The sequence below is a fragment of the Aedes aegypti genome, chromosome 3, assembly GCF_002204515.2.
Source record: "Aedes aegypti strain LVP_AGWG chromosome 3, AaegL5.0 Primary Assembly, whole genome shotgun sequence".
Lineage (NCBI taxonomy): Eukaryota > Metazoa > Arthropoda > Insecta > Diptera > Culicidae > Aedes > Aedes aegypti.
This window is the reverse complement of record NC_035109.1, coordinates 171,494,236-171,518,322: the sequence shown is the minus strand read 5'-3', so window position 1 is coordinate 171,518,322 and position 24,087 is coordinate 171,494,236. Positions and strand designations below refer to the sequence as shown.

General features: G+C 36.4%; 1 protein-coding gene across 3 annotated transcripts in view; it reads right to left on the bottom strand.

Annotated features, from left to right (window-relative positions):
- Nucleotides 1-24,087, bottom strand: part of LOC5568638 (sodium-coupled monocarboxylate transporter 1) — a 45,747-nt gene that overhangs the window by 8,118 nt on the left and 13,542 nt on the right. Inside the window, exons 4-9 of one of the 3 annotated variants that reach the window (XM_021851140.1) lie at nt 12,587-12,652; nt 12,463-12,514; nt 12,325-12,392; nt 12,105-12,259; nt 11,411-12,041; nt 10,837-11,348 (exon numbers count right to left, since the gene is read on the bottom strand). In XM_021851140.1, coding sequence (XP_021706832.1) covers nt 10,920-11,348; nt 11,411-12,041; nt 12,105-12,259; nt 12,325-12,392; nt 12,463-12,514; nt 12,587-12,652 — 1,401 coding nt within the window. In that variant the 3' untranslated portion in view covers nt 10,837-10,919. Of the gene's footprint in view, nt 1-10,546; nt 10,599-10,686; nt 10,753-10,836; nt 11,349-11,410; nt 12,042-12,104; nt 12,260-12,324; nt 12,393-12,462; nt 12,515-12,586; nt 12,653-24,087 lie in introns of those variants that run through there. The other 2 variants (XM_001652433.2, XM_021851141.1) reach the window with 2 other exon arrangements.

Here is a 24,087-nt window from a genome sequence, read left to right as displayed (position 1 = left end):
ATCGCATTCAATTATATTATACCTAAACGTATATTTTCCGTCCATAGAAAATAAAATGTCAACCATATTCCTAGAATCATTGATTCATTACTGTGGGGCATTGAAAAGCATACCACAGTTATAAATCAAAGATAAGACGGTTTCGAAGTAAACGCCAAAAGGGGCGATCCATTAATTACGTAAGACATTTTTGGCGGTTTTTCAACCCCCCCTCCTCCCATGGTAAGATTTTTAGTATGAAATATAAAAATAATTTGTATGGCGCGTAAGAATTCTCAAACCCCCCCTCCCCCCATGACCCCTTACGTAATTAATGGATGGCCCCAAACATATGCTTTCACTAACACGCCATTAATTTACCGCGCAGATAAATTGCTGTTATAGTGCTCTGATCCATAATATAAGTCGATTTGAGCCATAATCCTCCTCTCCTACTGATCCACATCAGTGGGAAGGACAACGTTTGAAATTTCTATAAAAAATGACACTTTTTCGTAAACAATCGCTCGCAATATTCTCGAAAACAACTGTATTCTTCACTGCCTTGGTGGTGATTTTGTTCTGCAAAACGTCTATGATTTTTAATCATATTTTGTTCTGAAAATTGACGCTTAGTTGATCCATAACTGTGGGTGACTGTATGTGGTGGGTCCCGCGCTATCAAAGATACCCCGTTTTACGGTACCTAATTTCATCTTCTAGAATATCTACAAAACTAAATTTGAAATTCTGGGTGTGTGAAAACTTCTTCTTAAACACATGAAAAGCAAAAGAATTGCCTACGCAGCTGCATGCAAGATAATTTAATACAGTCACCCCACAGTTATGGATCAACTAAGGGTCATTTTTCAGAACAAAATGACGCTGTATAAAACAGAATAACCTCCCTGGTACTGCAGAATATAGTTGTTTTTGAGAATACACCTCAAAATTCGCGGTTTTGTATGAAAAAGTGTCGATTTGGATAGAAATTTCAAACGATGTCCATCCCACAGATGTGGATCAGAGGGAGAGGAGGATCCGTATTATGGATCAAATCGACTCATATTATGGATCAAACTCCTATAACAGCAATTTATCTACGAGGTAATCGAATGGTGTGCTAGTGAAAGCATACTTTTTGGCGTTTGTTTCGGAATCGTCTTATCTTTGATTCATAACTGTGGTATGGTGTTTAGTGCCCCACAGTTATGAATCAACGCTTCTGGGAATACGATTGACATTTTATTTACTACAAACGGGAGAAAAATGCTTGAGCATATTACAATTAATTTCGATGCTGTACAGATCTATGGTTCACGTAGGAAAAATGTGTTCTGCATAATTACAACTCTATTTGACGAGATATTCCCGTTTTAATCCATCTCTGATCCATATCTGTGTGCTATCCATAACTGTGGGGTGACTGTAATTTATAAACTCTTCAGCGAGAGCAAAATCATTTGAGATCTACCATTAGTCGAGTGGTTGAAGTCCGCGGCTACAAAGCAAAGCCATGCTGAAGGTGTCTGGGTTCGATTCCCGGTAGGTCCAGGATCTTTTCCTAATGGACTTGACTTCCCTACGCATAAAGTATCATCGTACCTGCCACACAATACACGAATGCGAAAATGGCCACTTTGGCATACAAAGCTCTCAGTTAATTACAGTGCTATTGCTCATAAGAACACTTAGCTGAGAAACAGGCTCTGTCCCAGTGAGGATGCCATGCCAAGCAAGAAGAAGCAAAGCGAAAATAAAATCCCGTACTTCCAAAGGTTTTTAATTTGCATATTACGTCTACTATGGCCAACCCATAAGATCGCATTTGGCAGGAGACCTGAAAATAAGTGTTCTAATCTTAAAAATGTTGCCAAATGGACATCTAGGGGAAGACGGGGAAAGACCGCCCGCCTTATCAATTTAATTCACGTGTCAAAATCAAGAATCAATAAATCCTTTTTCGACGCAGCATGTCGATGTTTGAAGCCTTGGGCAGGATCAAAAAATATAAAAATATGTTGTATTTGTATAAAATTATTTGTTTCTTGAGGCTTTAAAAAGTTATTTCTTATCATGATTATATTTAGCGACGGGGTAAAACCGCCCACCCACGGGGTAAAAGCGACCACTGCGATTTTTGGACCAAATTTTTCGAAAAAATATATCAGTTCCATGTGATTCTAAAAAGTATAATGTTTTATGAATTGTACATTGATTAACGTGCATATTGAATCATTTTTAGAGTTAACTAATTCACAATACTGAGATCATCTTAAGAAACTAATATTTTGGAAAAATATCTGAATTTGGCTTGTATTTTTACCAAAATTGATTTAATTTTACTTGAATAATAATGGACAACGAAGTTACAACTTTAAAAATGGTTTAGACATTTTAGTTGGTATAAATAAGGGGTGGCGGTCTTACCCCATCAGCAGTGGTCGGTTTTACCACGCTTGCGTTATTTTCACAAGTAGGGCCTTATTTCAAAGCCAAATATTTACAATTCATATTTCACTTCACTGAAGCAAATGTCAGCAATTGTAAGGGAATCCGAACCAAAAAATTGATGGCTATGCCCAATCCAGTAAGTATGCCACTGCGGTAATACTTTATAAATACCGTAATCCGGGGTATCTTTGATCAGCGGGGTAACATTGATCGGAATGACTCATCTCGTAAAAAGCTCGTATCATCATTTATTGATGGAACATTTCCAAATCACGAATGGTGCTTCTCTTTCTTATATTCATAAGGTAATGTAAGTGAGGGTTTTTGCGAAAATTGCGTTTACATTATGCGTAAATTTGTAAACTTTTCGAAACAATGATTTCAAAGGTTAAGGATGACATTACCAAAGATTCATGTCTCACATAAGTTCTGCAAATGATATGAGCAAGGAAAATGCGGTTCTTACTAAAAATGGCATCGCTAAAAACGATTCCGTTGTCAAAATTTTTATAAGTATGCTCAATTAGGCAATATTAACGAATTACTGTAAAGAATATAGAATTCCCTTAGGAAATTGCCTACCTTTAGGCGTATTCCGTGGTTCGAAGTGTTTTTAATTTTAAAATAACTCAAAAAGTAAATGACTTGTAAGCGTTTGACCTTCATATTCGGCTTCAGGGGCCATGGTTTAAGTAAGTAACGACATTTTCAGTATAACCGAACGTTGTTTACATAGGTGATCAATGTTACCCCATATCAGCTAAATCAAAAAATCACTTAAAACATTTTTTTAAACATGCTTAAATCTTTCAAAAAACAAAATGTAGTATATAGTCACGAGCTATGGGTGGCAGTACTTGTTTTAAAAATATAAAGCTTGCAATATCTGCATTTTCAAACGAAAAATTTGAGAAATATTCAAAAAAATGATCAATGTTCCCCCGGATTACGGTACTTAAAACCTCAATTTACGAAGTATTTTTTTACGCTAACTCAATTTACGTCATTTTTTCACGAAGTAAATTCAATTTACGTTACTTTTTAACGAAGTGCGTAAATTGAGTTTAGACAATTATGTTGCAAATTATGTAATGGAATGTCCTCCGGTTGGCGAAAATCGTTGAAAATCTTTACAATTTGAGTATTTCCTGAACGGACACGAAGGGGGGATGGCAAAAATCGATGTCCCACGCCATTTTGGAACCCAATTCACTAAAATTTCAATTAACCAATTCTCTTCTTAAGCAAATTCAATTGATGTCACTTTTTAACGAAGTAAATTCAAGAACATCAGTACAGATCAGTACATTTGCTTATATGAAGAGTTAAGATTATATACCATAACTAAGTGTCAATATAAACTACTTACGTTTGTAGATACTCAGGCCTATATTCCGTGGAGTTCTTGGAAGTCCCTTGGCATTGACACAACTCAATACAATTCTTCGTTTACTAATACGGATAGTTAGGGGCCTTCGCAATATAAAAGAACTATATATTGATAATTGGTTACGTTTGTAGATCATAGGGCTTATATTTGATAGAGATCTTAGAAGACCAAACACATCTACACAAATCAATACAATACACCGTTTACTCACATGAATGGTTAGGGACTTATTAAATAACTTATTACGGTTATACATCCCAGGGTCTATATCACTGCGGAACACGTTTTTGTCTCAAGCACCAAAATACCGCAATTTACCAAATTAAGGGTTGCTGAATTCATTGCCGTTTTCAGAAATATCATAGCACATCTAGTTTTTGAGATATTGACTGTTGAAAAAGCAAAAATTGCCTATTTCAACCAACTTGCATGAAAGTTTGACAGATTGTATGGTAATTTATTCGTTTAATTTGCCACTGAATTCAAACTTCATGTGTATAACAATTATTATCAACAAAGTTTATAATACTTTCGAAGCTCAAAGTTCTTTTTTATGGTTTAGGAAAGTATTGAATTTGACCATACAAGAGTCACGAAGAATTGTTTATGGAGATGGCAAGCATGTTGAAAAAATCGATATAATCTGAATTTCAACGTACGATTTCAACCAAATAATATCTGAAATAAAAGTTAAACTTATTGCACTTTTGGTAGATTAGATCACAAAAAAGTTTGACAGAACATACTTTAAATTTCACGTAAACAGCAATGAAAACAGTGTTTTATACAACTTTGGTGATCTGTAGCTAAAAATTGTGACATGCTGAAACATTTCTGAGAGCGGCATCAGATACAGCAACCCCAAACCTACTAGAGACACATAATTTGATCCTTGAGACATGCAAAAATGTCATTTTTGTTACGTTGTGTATTCAATAAGATCCGTAAAAACCAACAAAACACACCAATGACTTAAATAAATGCTTAAGAGACTGTACCATAGATGAAAACTGTTGATAGATCATTGATCACGCTTGTAGATCCTAAGGCCTACATACATTTCACACATGCATGGTTAAGGACCTTTGGAGATTTTAAAAATTTGGCCTGAATTACTTATTACGGTTGTGTATCCCAAGGCCTATATTCAGTGGAGTCTTCGGAGGATCAAAAATATCCGTACAAACCAATAACATATTCCGATGACTAAGATAAATGGTAAAAGACTGTACCATTAAAAAACTATCTATAGACCATTGATCATGCTTGTAGATCCTAAAGCCTATACTCGATGAAGTCCTTGGAGGACCTAGGACATCGGCAAAAATTATAACAATACTCATTTTTCTGCTATGAATAGATAAGGGCATGTGCCATATCAAAAACATCGAAAGATCGCTGAATACGCCAGTACATTACAAGTATATATTCCAGGAAGTTTTTGGATGAACTAGGACACTTGTTGTACTCACTTACGATTCTTCAAAATATAACAATCTTCTAGGGTCCAGTAATGTGAGATATTCTTATATATAGAAATGATAAATTGATCTCCATTAACTCATGTAGAATCGTATGCCCAAACTCAAAAAAGTTCTTGTAAAATATTATGCTTAAGGGGATGATATATAATTTTAATGAGAGGTTTTTACAAATCAAGTTTGGCTCTGTTTTACATACGGGAAATTTCAAGAAAAATCCATGATTAGGATGCCGAACTTGCAAAAATAGCTTAGGACTGTGCTTCATTTGCAAAAACACAGGACAAATTGAGCATTTTCAATTGAACGATTGGACAGTCCGATATGGTATTGAGAACGGCATTCTCCCGTTTAATCCGGTAGGTGTGGTCATCCTATTAGGGTACAGAACTGCCCATACAAGCTTAACTGTCCCATATGGATTTTCGGGACAACACCTTTTTTAATAGCAACTAACATGTCTGAACAACAGTACCAATCGAAAAACAAACTCCATTTTTTCAAAAACTCCCTCCAAGCACACCAGAAGTAAAAATGAACGCGAAAATATGAAAAACAATACTTCACAAAAATGGTTCAACTACAACGATAGCAACATGAAGCGCAGAAGCAATGGAGCGGTTTCTAATAGTCTTTCCTCGGATAAGGATTTACTCGCAACAGCAAAGCTGACTTTTTCCAAGCCTCCAGTTAAGCAACGTGGGATCAAATTTCAGAGAGGCGAAATTTTGAATCCGTATCCTGTCGATGATGCATTCCCTTCGTGCTCAACATCTAGTTCGAACTGGTTGTTTGGTCCTGCCTTAAGAAACTCCTTTTCGCAGCATTGTTCCTCGTGCTCCTGTGAAAAAACGTGTTTTCGATCAACTTGACGCAGTCCTCAGACGTAGACCCTGACGATCCAATCGTGGCTGATGAACAACTAGTTGTTAATATTTTAAATAATGACAATGTATCTAATAATAGATCTGAACTTTCAAATAATGTTATGCAAAGGGATGTGTTACCATCAACTTCTTCAGAAGCAAATGCTACCGAAATTTTAGTATATTGTGAAAAACCGGCAAAACTGTTATATGGACTTCTTATTCTCAAACATTATGGATGATTTCTGTGTGAATGAATTTGTTTCTCCACTATGGAAAAATGAAGCATTTCACACAGCTATTGAGTACTCAATTTTTGTTCACAATAATCACAATTCTGACAACTGTGACTTTGAGAATTTCTTTGATTATAAAAACGCTAATTATGACGGAATTAAACAAAAATTAAATAGAATAGATTGGCAATCCGTTTTGAAAAACCAGGGAGATTTACAAATCACAGTGATGGATTTTTATTCAATTTTGTCGGAAATTATTCAAATGGAAGTTCCTTTATTGCGAAGACGTCGTAGAAATGGGTCGAAAAACCCTGTTTGGATTAATAAGCAAATAAGTAGTTTAATAAATCGTAAGCAAAAGGCTCATAAAATTTACAGGCAACAAAAATCTCGAGAAAGTTTAGAAAATTATTTGTATATTGTCAACCAACTTAATCAAGCAATATCCGCTGCGCTTGAAGAGTACAACACAAAAATAGAAAATGATTTAAAATCTTGCCCTAGGAATTTCTTCAATTATGCTAAATCGAAGATGAAGTCTAACAATTTTCCATCTAAAATGACATTGGATGATAGAGCAGCTGATAATCCAGATGGTATGTGCAATCTTTTTGCTACTTTTTTCCAAGAGACTTTTACTAACTTTTCGGATAAAGATCGTGACTTTGAATATTTTTCTAATTTTCCTGATTTTACAAGCGATATCGGTGTAAGTCAAATACTTTTACAAGACATTTTAACAGGACTGAAGAATTTAGATTCCACCAAAACATCAGGGCCAGATGGAATCCCACCTATTTTACTGAAAAACTTAGCTAATGAATTTACAGCACCATTATTTTGGCTATTCAACAAGTCACTTGAAATGAGCAGATTTCCAAAAGAATGGAAAAGATCGTATCTCATACCCATTTACAAGTCTGGTAGAAAATCTGATGTTCGAAATTATCGTGGAATTGCTATTATTTCATCCATTCCAAAACTATTTGAATCAATTACAAATAAAAATGTGTTCAGCCAAATAAAACATAGAATAACGAATACACAACACGGTTTCTATAAAGGTCGTTCTACTACAACAAACCTTTTGGAATTTGTAAATTACACTTTGAATGCAATAGATAGAGGTAACCACGTCGAAGCACTTTACACCGATTTTAGTAAGGCATTTGACAGACTAGACATTCCTATGTTGATTTTCAAGCTCAATAAAATGGGAATTGCGATGAGACTCCTCAACTGGATTGAATCTTATTTAACAGATCGCCAACAAATAGTTAGATTTGAGGGAAAAATGTCTAAACCTGTTCACGTTACATCAGGAGTTCCCCAAGGTTCGCATTTAGGTCCATTGTTATTTATATTATTTGTTAACGATATTTCATATGTGCTTAAACATCTTAAAATTCTGATTTATGCCGACGATATGAAACTTTATATGGAAATCAATAGCAACAAAGATAGCGACATTTATCTGAATGAAATAAGTATATTTGATAAATGGTGTAGCAAAAGCTTACTTTAATTAAACGTCAAAAAATGTAATTTAATCACATATAGCAGAAAACGGAATACACCACAGATTACTGTCTCTTTAGGAAATCAAATTGTTCAAAAGTGCGATAAGATTAGAGATTTAGGTGTCATATTAGATTCTAAACTTACCTTTACTGATCATTATAATACGATTATCCATAAAGCAACCAATATGTTGAGCTTTATTAAGCGTTTTAGCTACAATTTTCGGGATCCATATACGATTAAAACCTTGTACATTGCTTATGTAAGATCAGTTCTAGAATATTGTAGTATTGTGTGGTCTCCGCATATAAAAATACATGGTGATAGAATCGAATCAGTACAGAAGCAATTTCTTTTATATGCCTTACGCAAATTAGGCTGGACAACGTTTCCACTGCCGTCATACGAGGCTCGATGCATGCTTATCGATATTCAAACCTTAAATAAGCGTCGCGAAATAGCCATGATTTCATTTATCAATGATATTGTATCGCAGCGTATTGATTCCACCAATCTTTTATCATGTTTGAATTTCTACACGCCCACTAGACAGTTAAGAAATCGGAATTTGTTTGCATCAAATAATCATCGAACTAACTATGCAAAATTCGGCCCAATGAATCGAATGATGTCTCTTTATAATCAGCATTGCACAGAAATTGATCTGACCATGTCGCGAACAAAGCTAAGACAATATTTTAATTCCTTAAGATATAATACAACATAGAATTAAGCAAATGTGTAGTCTACTATTGATTGACGAAATAAATAAATAAATAAATAAATAAACAATATATACTGTATTACGCATATAAAAATAATCACACTTTGTTTGAACATGTGTAAAACTATAAAGTTGGTGCAGTACCATATTGGAAAATAAAGGCAAAACAGTCTATGTGAATTTTTTAAACCAAATAGCAGCTGCAAAACGTGATTTGTGTTCAAGTTTATATTTTTTTGGTGATCAATAGAAGCAAAATAAGTTATATAGGCGGAGATGCTGAATGATTATGGCCTTAAATATACGAGAAAATTATGAACATTTATATGAGAAGACAAATTTCAAACTTTGAGGGCTGTTTTCAATGCCTACTTATTCCATATGGACCAGTTATGCTTTTATGGGCAAAGAACTACTTGGGCACTTCCATGTTTCACTTTGGCATTGGAGGTTTTTCTCGGCTGAATTATCTGCAACTTTGCAGTTAGTAACACTTCAATACGACGCATTATACCATTCAAAAATTACGTAGCATTTTAGGGAGCCTATGATTTTGTGACAAATCATTTATTGGGTATCAAAAAATAGGCTACGATGGAGGAAGGGGTGTCAAAAATTGACAAAAAATGCTACGTCATTTCCCGGTCAACTATTCAGTGTTTTTCGATAGCGATCGATATCTATTCGTTTTGAATCAGTGTCAATCGCCATCGTTGGACAAGGAACTACACTGTTAAGAATAATGCAGACTACACGTCATGTCAGTATGATTTATGCGATGTAAACATGATGTCATGTAAATTTAAATCTGAAATCATGTAAAAATTTGTTATATGCCACTATGTTATATTGTTATATGACACCGGGTCCTGCTGGATTTCATGACATTTTTTGTCAAAGTTACAGCATTCCAAATTTGGCCCAATTTTTCCTGTTCCAGTTATTTTGACAACCCCCTGTATATCAAATATTCCATCATTTGTGATACTTTAAAAATGGGGAGGGTACAAAATAAGGGGGGAGAGCTCCCTGCAAATCTTATTACAACTCTTCATATTGTATTTGAAGTTGAAAACATTGTATGGCACATGAATTCCATTGTCCTGAATATAAAACACTGTGTCGGTTTATTGATTAAATTAGATTTTTAAATAAAAAATGCTAAAAGTTCAAGTATATTTTAAAAATGACCTGGGGCAAACACGAACATTCTGAAAACGCCATTATTTTTGTTTATTTTTATACTTTCAAGCCCGCGGTGTCCGGTCTCTGTGCATTCAGATCGACTTTTTTGTCGAACAGTGTAATTGAAGTTTACATGACATATTTAGTAAATATCCATGATATCCCTCACTCTAATTATGTGCATTATATGCCTCGGAAATTTACATGTGTTATTGTGTTATTCGAGCTGTGTAAAAGGGGTTGTTCACAAATTATGTTACGTTTAATTTCAACTTTTTTACCACCCCCCCCCCCCTTCGTCACGTTTTTTGTATGAGTCCTCCGAAATATTTGTAATAATTCCCTCACTTGGCTTGACCCCCTCGGAGCGTGACGTAATCTGTGCATGACCCCTAAGGAAATTTTAACAACCCGTAATCGGATTATGGAAGCCTTGAAGCCAAATATCAGCTCAATAACCTTTGAGAAACTTCTCTAGGCATGAAGTATTATCGTGCCTGCCTGACGATATTCGAATGCGAAAATGGAAAATTTGGCAAAGAAAGCTCTCAGTTTATAACAGTGGAAGTGCTCATAAGAACACTAAGCTGAGAAACAGGCATTACGACCCAGTGGGGGTGTAAAAAAATATGAGTATGATCCGGTTCCTTACATCACCCTTCTCGGACTTGACTTGCAAATTTGAAAATCGGAAAATTTTAAATTACCTTGATTAAAAGCGAGGGCTGGTACATAAATTACAACAGGCATCCAAAGTAACTGAAACAATATATGGTTGTTACAATAAAAAATCATTACATTTCATCGAAAATTGAAACGAATCATACCAACATTCGGAACTACTTACACATGCCACCATGAAGAGTACTGATCCAAAAACTCGCATCCGTTTGTCGAACCGCATCTGCAAATACTGAAAAGTACGGAAAGCTTTGTAACAAACGCTTCAAAGCAAAACCAAAAGGCTTTCTCTCAACGAATCGCTCGAAAGCTCGCTCATTCTCCAGTCACGGTATACTTTATTCGCTTAAAATAAAATCACATTCACACCGAATCACAGTTGCTATAGCTTTCATTCGCTCAAAGCTGAATGTCTTTCGTCTCGAACTCGTGTATGACCTCCGCCATGTTTCTCACTTTGCTCGGTTGATAGTACTTTTGCATGAACGGTGCCAGCAGCTGGGGGTCCACGTGTTGATCTTCGGGATTCAGACCCACAGTGAAGCTCATAACGATCGAACTCAAATAGCCAATGACTGTCGGAACCAGGGACCCTATCAGCGTGTAGTAAAGGAACGACACGTGGTGAAGCGACTTTTCCACGTGGGTACCTGAACCATCCGGAGGGAACGAAACTGTCCGGTTCAGGGGAGTGAAATCATACGCGCAACCTTCCACGGTAACTGGCTTTTCGGCAAACACCATTTCTCCGAGTGCTATGGAAATCTGCGACCGGATGACGATGTACGACATGGTGGCAAGTCCTCCGATTGTTCCGATTATGGCGCACTGGAATTTAACGAGTTTCATGAGGATCTTATTCTGAAAACTTGAAATCTTAATCGACTTACCGTTCCATTGATTCGAGGGAAGAACATTCCCATGACGAAAAGTCCGAACAGGGGTCCGAGAGTTACAGGTCCCAAACTCATCGATAGTTGTAGAACTGCTCCCATTTTTTCTACGACCATCACCAGCACCACGGCCAAGGCTCCGAAGATCAACACGGTCACTCGCATAAGATATCGCACTTGGATTTCGGACAGAGGACGCTTTACGAACGGTTTGCAAAAGTCTTCCAGTACAATTGCGGATAGTGAGTTGAGGGCGGTAGACAGTGAGCTAAGAGCGGCACTGAAAATACCAGCTACAAACAGTCCAGCAAGACCGGGATAGATGGCCAAGACTTCCATCACTAGCAAGGGCACCAGCTGATCTTTTGCCTTAGCTAGACCAGTACTTAAGGGGTCACAGTCGTGGTACATGGCGTAGATTAGCAGCCCGTTGTAGCAGCAAAGTGAAAGTACTGCAGTCGTTCCGATGAGGAACAGCAATAATGCCTTCCGAGCTGATTTCAAACTAGGCAAAGAAAGATAGCGCTGGATCATATTCTGGTTGGTTGCATTTGTGGACGTCCAGAAAAATGTACCACCAATGAACAAGTTCCAAAATGTGTTTCTTTCGGTGGGATCCAGATTGAAGCTACAATTTGAATAATATAAAAATGATCAAACTAAAAATTGTCTTGAATTGTATGGAACCTACTCTGGTTTGTCAAATCGTTGGCCCAATGAGTTCCGTTCAATGACCACTCCAAGGCCACCCACATCCAATGTTCCCTTGATGATGACGATGATCATTGCTCCAACCATGATCGATGTTTGGATCACATCAGTCCAAACAACGGCCTTAAGTCCACCCTGAAATCAGGAAAGTTGGATTAAGACTTAAATTAATCGTGAAATAACTCTTCATAACAACTCACCACACTAGTGTAGAAAATGCACACCAAGCAAACAATGGGCGTGATGACGTGAATATTCACTCCCGACACTGTCAAAGGAAGATAATGATAGTTATGGAGAATTATGGAGCAATGATTTAGAAAATTTAACAATTTTACCTTGATTAAATGCCAAAGCGGGAACGTACACCACGATTGGTAGCCAAAGTATCTAGAAATATTCATCAAGAACGAAGTTTGTAAATTGGATGCGAAAAAGGTTTTTTTTTAAGTAGGCACATACCGAAGCCATTGTGAAAAGGATGGATCCAATCAGTCGCATCCTTTTGTCGAACCGTAGCTGCAAGTACTGCAATTGAAATAAATGTGAGATAAGGAAGTGGGACAACTTTGATTGAGATATTTGAAGGGAAGTGTGCATGTGATGGGATCAACTGAAACATAGCTTCGGGTGTTTCTGTATAATTGATCAGTTTGACCTCTGTTGAAGTTCTAAGGGTCCAGCTAGGTCAAAAGTCAAATTGTTTAAGTTAGTGCTATCATGGACGTAAGCAGGATTTAGGTTTACGACATTTAATGTAGTTTCACATATTTCACGAAATAACCCAGACAACCAAAAGTCGCATGAAAGTTCACGTAATAAATCGTTTATTAATACAAATTACATCAAAACCGCAAAACACGGTGGATATAATCGTCCGATTGATGAGTTTTCTCGCATAAAACGCTTTATTTCTGAGTTCATTTCTACATTTTGTGTCTCCCCGTACAATCGTACAAAGAAAATCGGATCAATCCGTAGCAGCTGTCAAATCAACATTCGTTATCATAAGTTAAGCCGCATAAGATCACAGGTTAGTTCGGTAGAAAATTTACACTCTCGCATTGTATGCTATTATTCATCTCATATTATATGCACGTATAACGCCTCCACTTTTGTATGTAGAAGGCCTTTTCGCGACATCTTATAAGTGAAATTTTGCACATACAGAGCCTCCAGGTGATTTCGTTACACGTACATTTTCGTTGTCTGGGAATTTTCGTTTATGACACCCACCGCATCTTTAACTTGAAATTTTTGAGTGAAACGTGACATTACGAAGGCCATTGAAAAAAAACGCGAAAAAGTCGAATATCGATAATAAGAAGTGCCGAATCGATCAACCTATGTTTGTTACAGTTTGTAACGATATATCCTTCATTGTAATTCCCGGGGGTTTCAAGGCTGTTTGGATCGCGGAGCACAGAATGAAGCTAAATTGTTATGAACAGCATCTATTCTTTAGGGTATCCGTCCTATTATGGAGGACTTAAGCACGGTGTTAAAGTTAAAATCGTATTCCAGTGTCCAAAACCTAAATATTGTAGTGTTTTGCATTTTGAACTGTTAAAACTATCCTTTATCTGGAGTATAGTGAAGTAAAAAAGTAAATTTTGGAATCAAACATACACAGCAAAAACATCTTAAATTTACGTGACTCGTAAACTTTATTGATAATCATGTTAAACGAGTTATAACTGAATATTCAATGATTAATAATGTAAACTGTCTCATTGCATTCGAAAATGCTTGCAATCTTGAGAGAAACTGAAACATTTCATGATCTTCTATCCAACATTCGCCAATATTGCATGCCTTCTTGCATCTAGAAAGTGAAATTGCAAACAAGAATGCTCGGTTTACATGATTCTATGCTGAATATTCTGTCATATATAATGCACATGGATAAATTGACGGCTTGCTATTTGATGTGCATTATTTATCATTGAATTTTCAGCGTGAAAATCATGTAAACCGAGCCGTTTTGCATGCAACATTCTTTAAGATAAGACGTTTCGTGTCCAATATTAAAGATTTTGCTAGCAATGTTGTATATAATAGATGTGCTTGTAGGTTTTATCATTGAATAATGCATGAGAAATAGCTTTGCATGATTAAAGCTAAACTTACGTTACGTGTAAATCTAAAATTTTTTCGGTGTGTACATTTTTTAACATAACTCTGAAGCTCTTCTTCTGTCCTATTATTGCGGTATTTCGTCCTACTATTGCGGTAGTGCCGTCCTATTATTGCGGTATAAGGTACCGTAGGGCAAGTGGGTGAATGAGGTAAGTGAAAATAATTTGTATATTTTACTGAAAATGTGAATTAACGTAATTTAAAATCATGCGTAATCCTTTGTGGCCATTGAGAACATTACGATGGGTAAGAGATTTCTTAGATTTTTCAGCCATTATTGCATAATAGAGCGAAATATTGTTAACCTGTCAACTATTACTTCGTAGCAAGTTAGCGGCGTGCAATCTTATCATAATATTTTCAGTGGAAAAAAGTTGAGGAAAATAATTTTCTGTACTATTTCTAAGTTGTCCCCTGGCAGTTTTAAACAGCAATAAAAAAAGTTTTTAGAATTAATTCGACATAGACCTAAAAATAACTAAATTGTCAATTTTCTAATCACGTGGGGCAAGTGAAAAGTTTCTCATTAGAGATTGAATTTGTGTTATCTCTTAAGGTAGCTATAATTATACAAGGCTCACAATTATCATAGAACAACAGAACGTGTTGATAATTCAAGAAACACTATACTCAAAGCGTTAAATGCTATTACCATGGCCAAATCATGGAACATCTCTAAAAAAAGGTTGCCAAATATTACGATATTAATATGTTTACTTCGGATAGCCGATTAAAAGGAAGACGTTGATTGCAACGTTCCAATATAAGAGAACGCACGAACAACTTGAGGAATGTCTATGTAAAGCTAGTTCAAAACATAAAAAATGGGGTATAGGTGTATCCACATAAAAAAGTTTCTAAATGCTTTATTGAAGGATTCCGTTTGATTTCTTTTGAAGAGTTATCCGACGTCATATGCGATTTTCTTAAAAACAAAAACCGGGCGGTGCAGAAATGTAATTGCTGTCCCATAATGTAAGAACTAACATTGAAAATGTTGCAGTTATAATGTTGTCGATTCATTTCAACAAACATAATTGAACAGAAGAAAATTAAAGTAACAAGAATAAAATTTTCTTTGTTTACGTGTTTTGTTCATTGGGACAAATGTTAAAGGTAATAGAAATCTTGAACTGGTTGTTTTTGAATTCATTGTTCAAAACGATAAACTTTTCACTTTCCCCACCTGTAGGGCAAGTAAAAAGTAAGGAGACGTTTTTCAAAAACTTTTTCTGTACTTTTTTCTTCAATTTTACAAAAAAAAAATCAATTTCAGTATACTGCTCATTTTTGGTGGGAGTCAAGCTAAAAAATATATACGACCTCATTTGTTTTAATTTAAGGTCTCTAGAATTTGGAGATTCCCAACTATGTTAACTGAATCCCACTTGCCCCACGGTACCTTACCAAAAATCAAAGATTTTATTACATTCAGTATACATTCAATGTCACACAATGTTCTGGCATTAAAATTATGCTCCCTCCATGTTATAGACACTACACGGTACTGTCAGTTTTTGTAATTTTGAACATATCTATAAAGAAAACTAATTAATTACCTTATGTTACGATTCGAAAACATATTAACAGAATCGAATGATTTTCTGCCGGTTTCGTCTCCTCTTCCATTGTAGCTGGACGGTTCCGGGTCATTTGGCCGAATGCCGTTTGGCCGAAATGGTCATTTGGCCGAATGCCGTTTAGACGAAATTGAAAACAAAAGTGAACTACATTTAGCATGGATTTATGATGAATTCCAATAAATTTACTCAGCTTATTCATAAAAAAGATAAATCATCATTGATATACATAAGCTTTTAAGTGTTAGTTGAAGAAACAGTCAGTGCTGAAAGATCCTAAATGTAAGCAGTTGTTCACTTCGATGCCAGCGGTGATAGCTACCAGCAGATGTTTTGGCATCGCGTCTGTAGTTAGCTTTTGACAGTGATTAAAACGGTTTAAAACTTATTCGTTCTTCTGCTTGATCGGCTTGCTTCGATCTCTCAAACCGTACTAAGTAATATATGTCATAATTCTGGCATCAACAAGTCTTGGCTTCTTCTTTTCAAAATGGAGAAACAGTGTGCTTCATTGACGTAGGTGTTCGTCGAGTCGTTAATTGCTATACTCAAGCAACGGTGCAGTGTTCAGTTCTCATGTTGTAATCTTAATCTTGGAGGAGAATAACATCTCACCTAAGTTAACCCTTGAGCTAAAAAAAGACGTTTTGAATAAAACTTATTATAAGCTGTAATTCCAATAACTATGGAAAATATTTCTCTCTTGAAAGAAAACCCTATGATCAAAAGAAGGAAAAATATCTTATGAAAATTTAAGCAAGTGTAATGCATATAATCATTTCATCAGTACAACTACAAAGAACTACCGATTATTTAAAGAAGGAAAAACTCCCAATTAAAATATAAGCTAAACTATTACCGATGGTAATGGAACCAGTATAATTCGAAAGAATAGCCTTTGTTTAAAAGTACGAAAAATTTCTGATGAAATTATTAAAAACACTTGAAACCTTATTACACCGTTGGTAATCCAGTGGCGATTCAATCATCACCTCAGATTCTTGACGCTGTTGTTCACAGCTTCGTGCTGAACTAAAGGTTGAATGACCCTTTCGGCCAAATGGCATTCGGCCAAATTGCATTCGGCCAAACGGCATTTGGCCAAATGGCGATCGGCCAAATGGCCAGACACCAGCTGGACAATGTTAATGTAAATAGGCAAGGTTCTTTCATCTGAGACCACTTGTGATTATATTGAAAATGAATTTTTTGACCCAAATATAACCACAATTTTTTTTTTCAAAAAATCGTTTTTGCTCCACACCGCTCAATCGATTCAGGATTGAATTCTGAGTGTCCTCCCAAAATTTGAGTTCATTCGGATGAAAACTGAGACTGCACAAGCCCTTCAAAGTTTATATGGGAATTACTATGGAAAAAGCAAGCAAAACAGTCAATCGGTCATAGTATTTGCCCATATGCTCTTGGGGATTGGAGCTACGTTGACAATGTAAGATTCATTCATCAGCTACAACTTTGCCAAATATAGGGGACGGACCTGGTGTAGTGGTTAGAACAAACGCTTCTCACGCCGAGGACCTGGGATCGAATCCCATCCCCGAGATAGTCACTTATGACATAGAAGTTATAGTGACGACTTCCTTCGGAAGGGAAGTACAGCCGTTGGTCCCGAGATGAACTAGCCCAGGGCTAAAAATCTCGTTAATAAAGCAAAAAAAAAAACTTTGCCAAAGACCGTTTTCAAATCGGACGTCTCAGTAATTAGTTATTGATTTATATCCAATCGCAAATTCTTCTACAGTGCTCATTTATCTTCTGAACAGGCAACATTGCTGCACCTGCCGCGAAAGATAGCACACATAAATCATGGCTACTATGTTTTTCTGCATATATCCAGGGATGCCTGCAGATCAGCCCAAAAATTATAGCCAAAGTTTTACAACTCATATAAAAATCAATAACTAATTACTGAGGCATCCGATTTGAAAACGGTCTTCGGCAAAGTTGTAGCTGATGAATGAATCTTACATTATCAATGTAGCTCTAGTCCCCAAGAGCACATGAGCTAATACTTTGACCAGTTGAATGATTTGCTTGCTTTTCCCATAGTAATTCCCATATAAACTTTGAAGGGCTTGTGCAGCCTTAATTTTCATCCGAATGAGCTCAAATTTTGGGAGAATTTGATCTAGAATCGAATTAGCGGTGTGGAGCAAAAACGATTTTTTGAACCACTCTTATATTCATTGTCCTATTATTGCGGTATATGCTTTTTCTCAAAAATATACAACTTTTATCTATCATGTAACTACCGTTTTGATTCATATTACGGACACTTAAGGCCTTAGTGAAGTATAACCCAGCTTGGACCATACAAAATAAATCATTCTGTATGATTTTTTAGTGTTATCGAGCGTCGGAAGCCCTTAACTTTCGGATGGTGGGTAAAGAATACGCATCCGCAACTTGAATAATTTTTAATAATTCAAAACGTGTGACCTTTTCATGATTCTTATTCCGGACGCTCCCTCACTTTTGCCTCATATTCCGGACGCTTTGATTCGAATTACGGACAGCTCATGATAATCATTAATGGAACAGTCTAATCATCAATTGAAATCGTTCAACCACTTAAGAGACGTCTAAGGTAGTTGGGCATTATAAATTTGCAATGATATTTATGGAAAAAACCTAATAAAACGAGCCTCAAAAATGAGAACTTTTGGACGGCGAAAATTGAAACATTTCGTGTGAAATGTTTCCCATACAAACGAGAGTGTCCGGAATTTGAAGCTGTCCGTAATATGAATCAAAACGGTACATCCATACTGAACTGATATACCCGCTGCATATAATTGTTTTAGTTCTAAACTTAAAAATTCACGCTTATGAATACCCGTCCGTAGATAGAGGGACTGGTTAAAAATATAGGCTTTTCTTGATGCATCATTTAAAACTGTTCTTCCAACGATCAAAATCGTTTAGTTTTCAAAGCATTTATCTAGCACAGCTTGGGAATACTATAAGTTTTCATCATCTTCAATAATATCTATAGAAAATAGAGTTTTCGATTAATAATGACGGTTTAATTCTTATACCGCAATAATAGGGAATACCGCAATAATAGGAAAATTACCCTATCACAATTTCGTTTGATACACGGATTTTTTTGACACGCGTAAATTGATCATGCAATTTCAACTAATATCGTGAAGTGTGATTTGACTTGGTCACATTTTCATAAATTTCAATTGTTTTTAAACAGTTGATTCTAATTTGGAAATATATGCTTTCTTAGGTTTAAAACGTCTAAATTTGTATAAAGGGAGCAAAAAATAAAGCAGGATGATGTCTCGTGTGCTCATCCTATTTACTTATTTACTTGGTGTTACATCAATTTGTTTGATAAAATCTCGTAAACGATGATACGCCAATTTACTCGGTCCATGGCTCTGTCCCACCAACTTCAATTTTGGCCAACGCTCTCCATTTCTTGTTATACCTGATCAAGCCACCTCGCTCACTGTGCTCCTCACCTTCTTGTACCAACCAGATTCGACGCGAACACCATCTTTGTAGGGTTGCTGTCCGGTAGTCTTGCAACATGCCCTACCCAACGCATCCTTCCGGTTTTCGCCACCATCTGGATACAAAGTTCGCCGTAGAGCTTAGTAAGCTGCGGGGGCGGGGGCGAATATTTCTTGATCGCAGCTTCTTCTGGTGCCCATAGTAGGCGCGACTTCCACTGATGATGCGTCTCCGTATTTCACGACCAACGTTGTTATCAGCCGTTAACAAGGACCTGAGGTAAACGAACTCATCAACCACCTCAGAAGTATACCCGTCTATCGCAACACTGCTTCCTAGGCATGCTCGGTCGCGCTCGGTTCCGCATGTACTTTGTTTTTGACGCATTCACCAAAAAGCCGACTTTTGTCGCTTCACGTTTCATGCGGGTGTACAGGTCTGCCACCGTTCAAAATGTTCTGCCGACAATATCCATATCATCCACGAAGCAAACAAATTGGATGGATCTTGTGAAAATCGTACCTCGGTTATTAAATCCGGCTCTCCACATGACACTTTCAAGCGCGATGTTGAACAGCAGGTACGAAAGTCCACCACCTTGTCGAAGTCTCCTGTCCGGGATTCGAACGAACTGAATGGTTCGCCCAAAATCTTCACGCTATTCTGCACACCATCCATCGTTGCTCTTATAAGTCTTGTGAGCTTCCCGAGATAGCTAAACTCGTCCATGATTTTCCATAGTACTTTGCGGTCGATGTTATCATAATCCGCTTTAATATCTATGAACAGGTGAGGCGTTGGGGCTTGGTATTCAAGGCATTTCTGGAGGATTTGCCTTACAGATAAGATTTGATCCGATCAAGCGACCGTTGATGAAACCAGCTGAAACCAACTTCCCAAAAACTCATTTGCTATTGGTGATAGACGACGGTGTAGGCGGCATTCAGGATAGTGATCGCACGATAGTTTCCAAATTCCAGTTTGTCGCCCTTCTTGTAGTTCGGGCATATGACCCCTTGCCTCCATTCTCCGGCAGCTGTTCCGTTTCCCAGATTCTGACAGTCAGCCGGTGCAGACAGGTGACCAACCTCTCCGGGCCCATTATGATGAGTTCAGCTCCATCCTTACCAGCAGCCATTTCTGTTCTTGAGCTGGTAGATGGCATCCTAAACTTCCCTCAATATGGGAACAGGTTGATTTTCTTCATCCGCCGTGCTGACGTTGTCATTTCCTCCGCTGTCATGACCATCTGCGTCTGCGTTCTCTGCGCCATTCAGGTGTTCATCGTAGTGCTACTTTCACCTTTCAATCACCTCACGACCGTCCGTCAAGATACTTCCATTCTTATCCCTACACATTTCGGCCCGCGTCACGAAGCCTTTTCGGGATGCGTTAAGCTTCTCGTAGAGCTTTGGCGTTTCTTGTGAACGATGCAGCTGCTCCATTTCTTCACATTCCGTTTCATCCAGGCGACGCTTTTTAATGTATTAAAGTGAAGATGCCCCTTCAATTTTCAAGAGCACAAATCTGAACAAATAAAAAGTGTTTCAAGCCGAAAATTTGCTGGACATGACCGCACGGACCGTTATCATTACCATTTTGCCCGAATTTCCCTTTTTATCAGGTTTTTCATTTGATTTATAATATTATATGATAAAATAACGTGTATGAAGGAAGTGCAAGAATTAAAACTAACCACACGGATCGTTATCATGATTTTTTCCCCATATTCCATAATTAAGCAGGTTTTAAAATGATGTCTCATATTATATGCAGATAAATCGTATTGAAGGTATTAAATTAACATTTTTTAAACGATAATTGTCTGAGTAAGTGAGTAGTAGGAATTAAATAAAACTGACCGGACGAACTGCTACCATGCTCACTTCACCCAAATTCCCTAATTTATCCGTTGTTTGGTAGGACTTCTTATATTATATGTAGAGATGTGAGTACAGGAATTGAAACTGACCGCACGAATCGCTTTCATACTCATTTTACCCAATTTCCTCTTAATGTGAGTTTTTTTCTCATGATATATCGTATTAGATGGCGGTAAAACCGTTTATTTGACATTATTTGAATAGCTTATAAACAGTTTGCATGCATATAATATGAGAAGCACAATAAAAAAGAGGTATTTAGGTAAAATGAGCATGATACCGATTCTTGTGATTAGTTTTAATTCATGTACTTACTTTCTTAGACTGTCATCGCTTGAAAAACGTTATGTCAATAGTTCATGAACGGTTTCGCCGTCATATAATACGATAGATCATACAAATACCTGACAAAATGGAGAATAAAAGTAAAGTATACTCAATATCGATTTGAGTGATCTGATTTTATTCCTGCATATAGTTTCTTTACCTGTTATCGTTATAAAAACGTTATTCCAACAGATCATAATCAGCCTCCTTGCATATGATAAGAGAAGTCAAAGTATAAAAAGATCTGATAAAAAGGGAATTTGGGCAAAATGAGTCAGTTACAATTCCTGGACAAATTTTCTTGCACTGTTTTCACTTAGAAAACGTTATTTTAGTTGTTAATAATCCCCTGCATATAATATAAAAAGCCTGATAAAATGGAGAATTTGGGCAAAATGATTGTGATAACGATACGTGCGCTAATTTTTCATGACAGCATTAACTTTCTAAGACTCCTTTCGTATTGAAAATGTCATTTCAATTGGCGGTATGAATAAAATGTAGTAAAGTTGAGTTTACTATATTATCAGTAGTAGACGCTGATTGTGCTACTTTTCCCCGAATGTCATTTCCCCGAATGTCGGTTCCCCGAATGACCTGTTTCCCTGAATGCCATTTCCCCGAATGACCCGTTTCCCCGAAAAGAGGAGCTGTACAAATAGGCGCAATAATAAATTTTAGTGGCAGGATGGTGAATTAGAAAGAACGACAAGCAATCTAAAGAAGGAGGTATTTAAATATTCTTGGCTATACACATGTTGCCGAAAATTCTGAGGACGGTAAAACTCGTGAGATAAAGATAAAGAAGGGTACAAATCAGATGACCAGTACGTTCACCACCCTGAAATGTATAAAGATATGAAAATTATGAGTTCAAGAAACTTTTCGTGGAAGTGAGTTATTCGGAGAAACGGGATATTCAGGGAACTGGCATTCGGGGAACTGGCGTACGGGGAAACGACATTCGGGGAAACGACATTCGGGAAAAAGTAGCACAACCGTAGACGCTACATATGTGGAACACAAGTGGAACATGTTTGTGTCATTTCTCTTTCTACACCTTTCGAACATCCCGACTAACTGTACATAACAAAATTATATCAGCATATGTTATTATGTTATAAGTTTTTTTCGGTTATTACAAACTTGATGCAGGATGTTGTTAAAATAACTAAAATTATAACAAAAAGTGTATGAATAGTAACATAAACATAACAAAATGTGTTTTAATTCTATCAAAAACATATCAAACCAAGTTATAATGTTTGATACAAAGTATCAAAATTATAATCGATATACAATAATATTGTATATTATTGAAATGCATAACTATCTATTTATTTTGTTATAAAGTTGTTAAATATGAACAAAAAAATATCTTAAAGGGAAATAAAACACATTATGTTATATTTCTGTTTTATTATGTTCTACGGATAGCGGAGCCTAACAAAATTATATCATAATATGATATGCATATCATATTCTGATAAAATTTTATTATATTTTTGTTACAAGCCTCTAGTCGGGATACTACAAACAACGCGTTGCTATGAATAACGGTAGCATTTACTACAAAGCTACTGGTAGTTAGCTTCAGAAATTGCTACTCATGCTTTGAGATTGTTGAAATGAATGGAATAATTAAAATTTGAGTAAATATTATGAGAAAACGATGTCAGCTTTGATATTTCGAAAGGTATTTTGAGATTTCCGTAGAGATGTTGATATTTCGAAAAGAATTTTAAGATTCCGGTGAGGAATTTTGTATTTATTTGAGAGATCTGGTATTCTTTCCAGCGTTTCGATCCAACTGGGACAGCCTTATTCTTAGCTTAGTGTTATTATTGTTAATGCGATATATGAATATCGTGTGGCAGGTACGAAGATACTCATTTCTATAATTATGTTCAATCTGGCATTACGATAATTATGGTGTTGCTTAGGAATTCTCGGATGTCGGATGGATTTCAGCTATTTATAAAGTAATTCAAATTATACCCAAGATTCCCTGATTTCCTTTGAAATTCTGGAACCCCTATAGTAATTATGGGTTTCCAATAGGTATTCTAGATTTGTTGTAACAATTCTGGGATTCTGGAAGCCATTATGTGATTCTTTTGGGAATGTTGTACACTCGGTGTTTTATCTGGCAATTAATCTTTTGAAATTATTCGGGTATCTTTAAGACGGTATTTCTGTAAGAGTCTCTGAGATTTCAGTGAGATTCCTACAAATTCTGGTCCGAATATTTGGAATTCATGTAAACTTTAAATATCTTTGATTTTCAGTTCAGTTGGGATTTCAGAGGAAATCTTCAATTATAGTATAAACCTTTGAATGTCCGAATGTTAAAATGCAAAAAAAAAATCTTATTTCAACCAGGAAACCTACCGAAATAACAAGAATACCACAGAAATTCTAAGAATTCCATATCCATCATCGGAGTTCGACCCGCCGTTTTTTTTTTTACTCACACAGGAAACTCAAAATTCTACCGCTATTTCATCAAATTCTCAGTACTGGAATCTTGAAAACTAGGAACTTC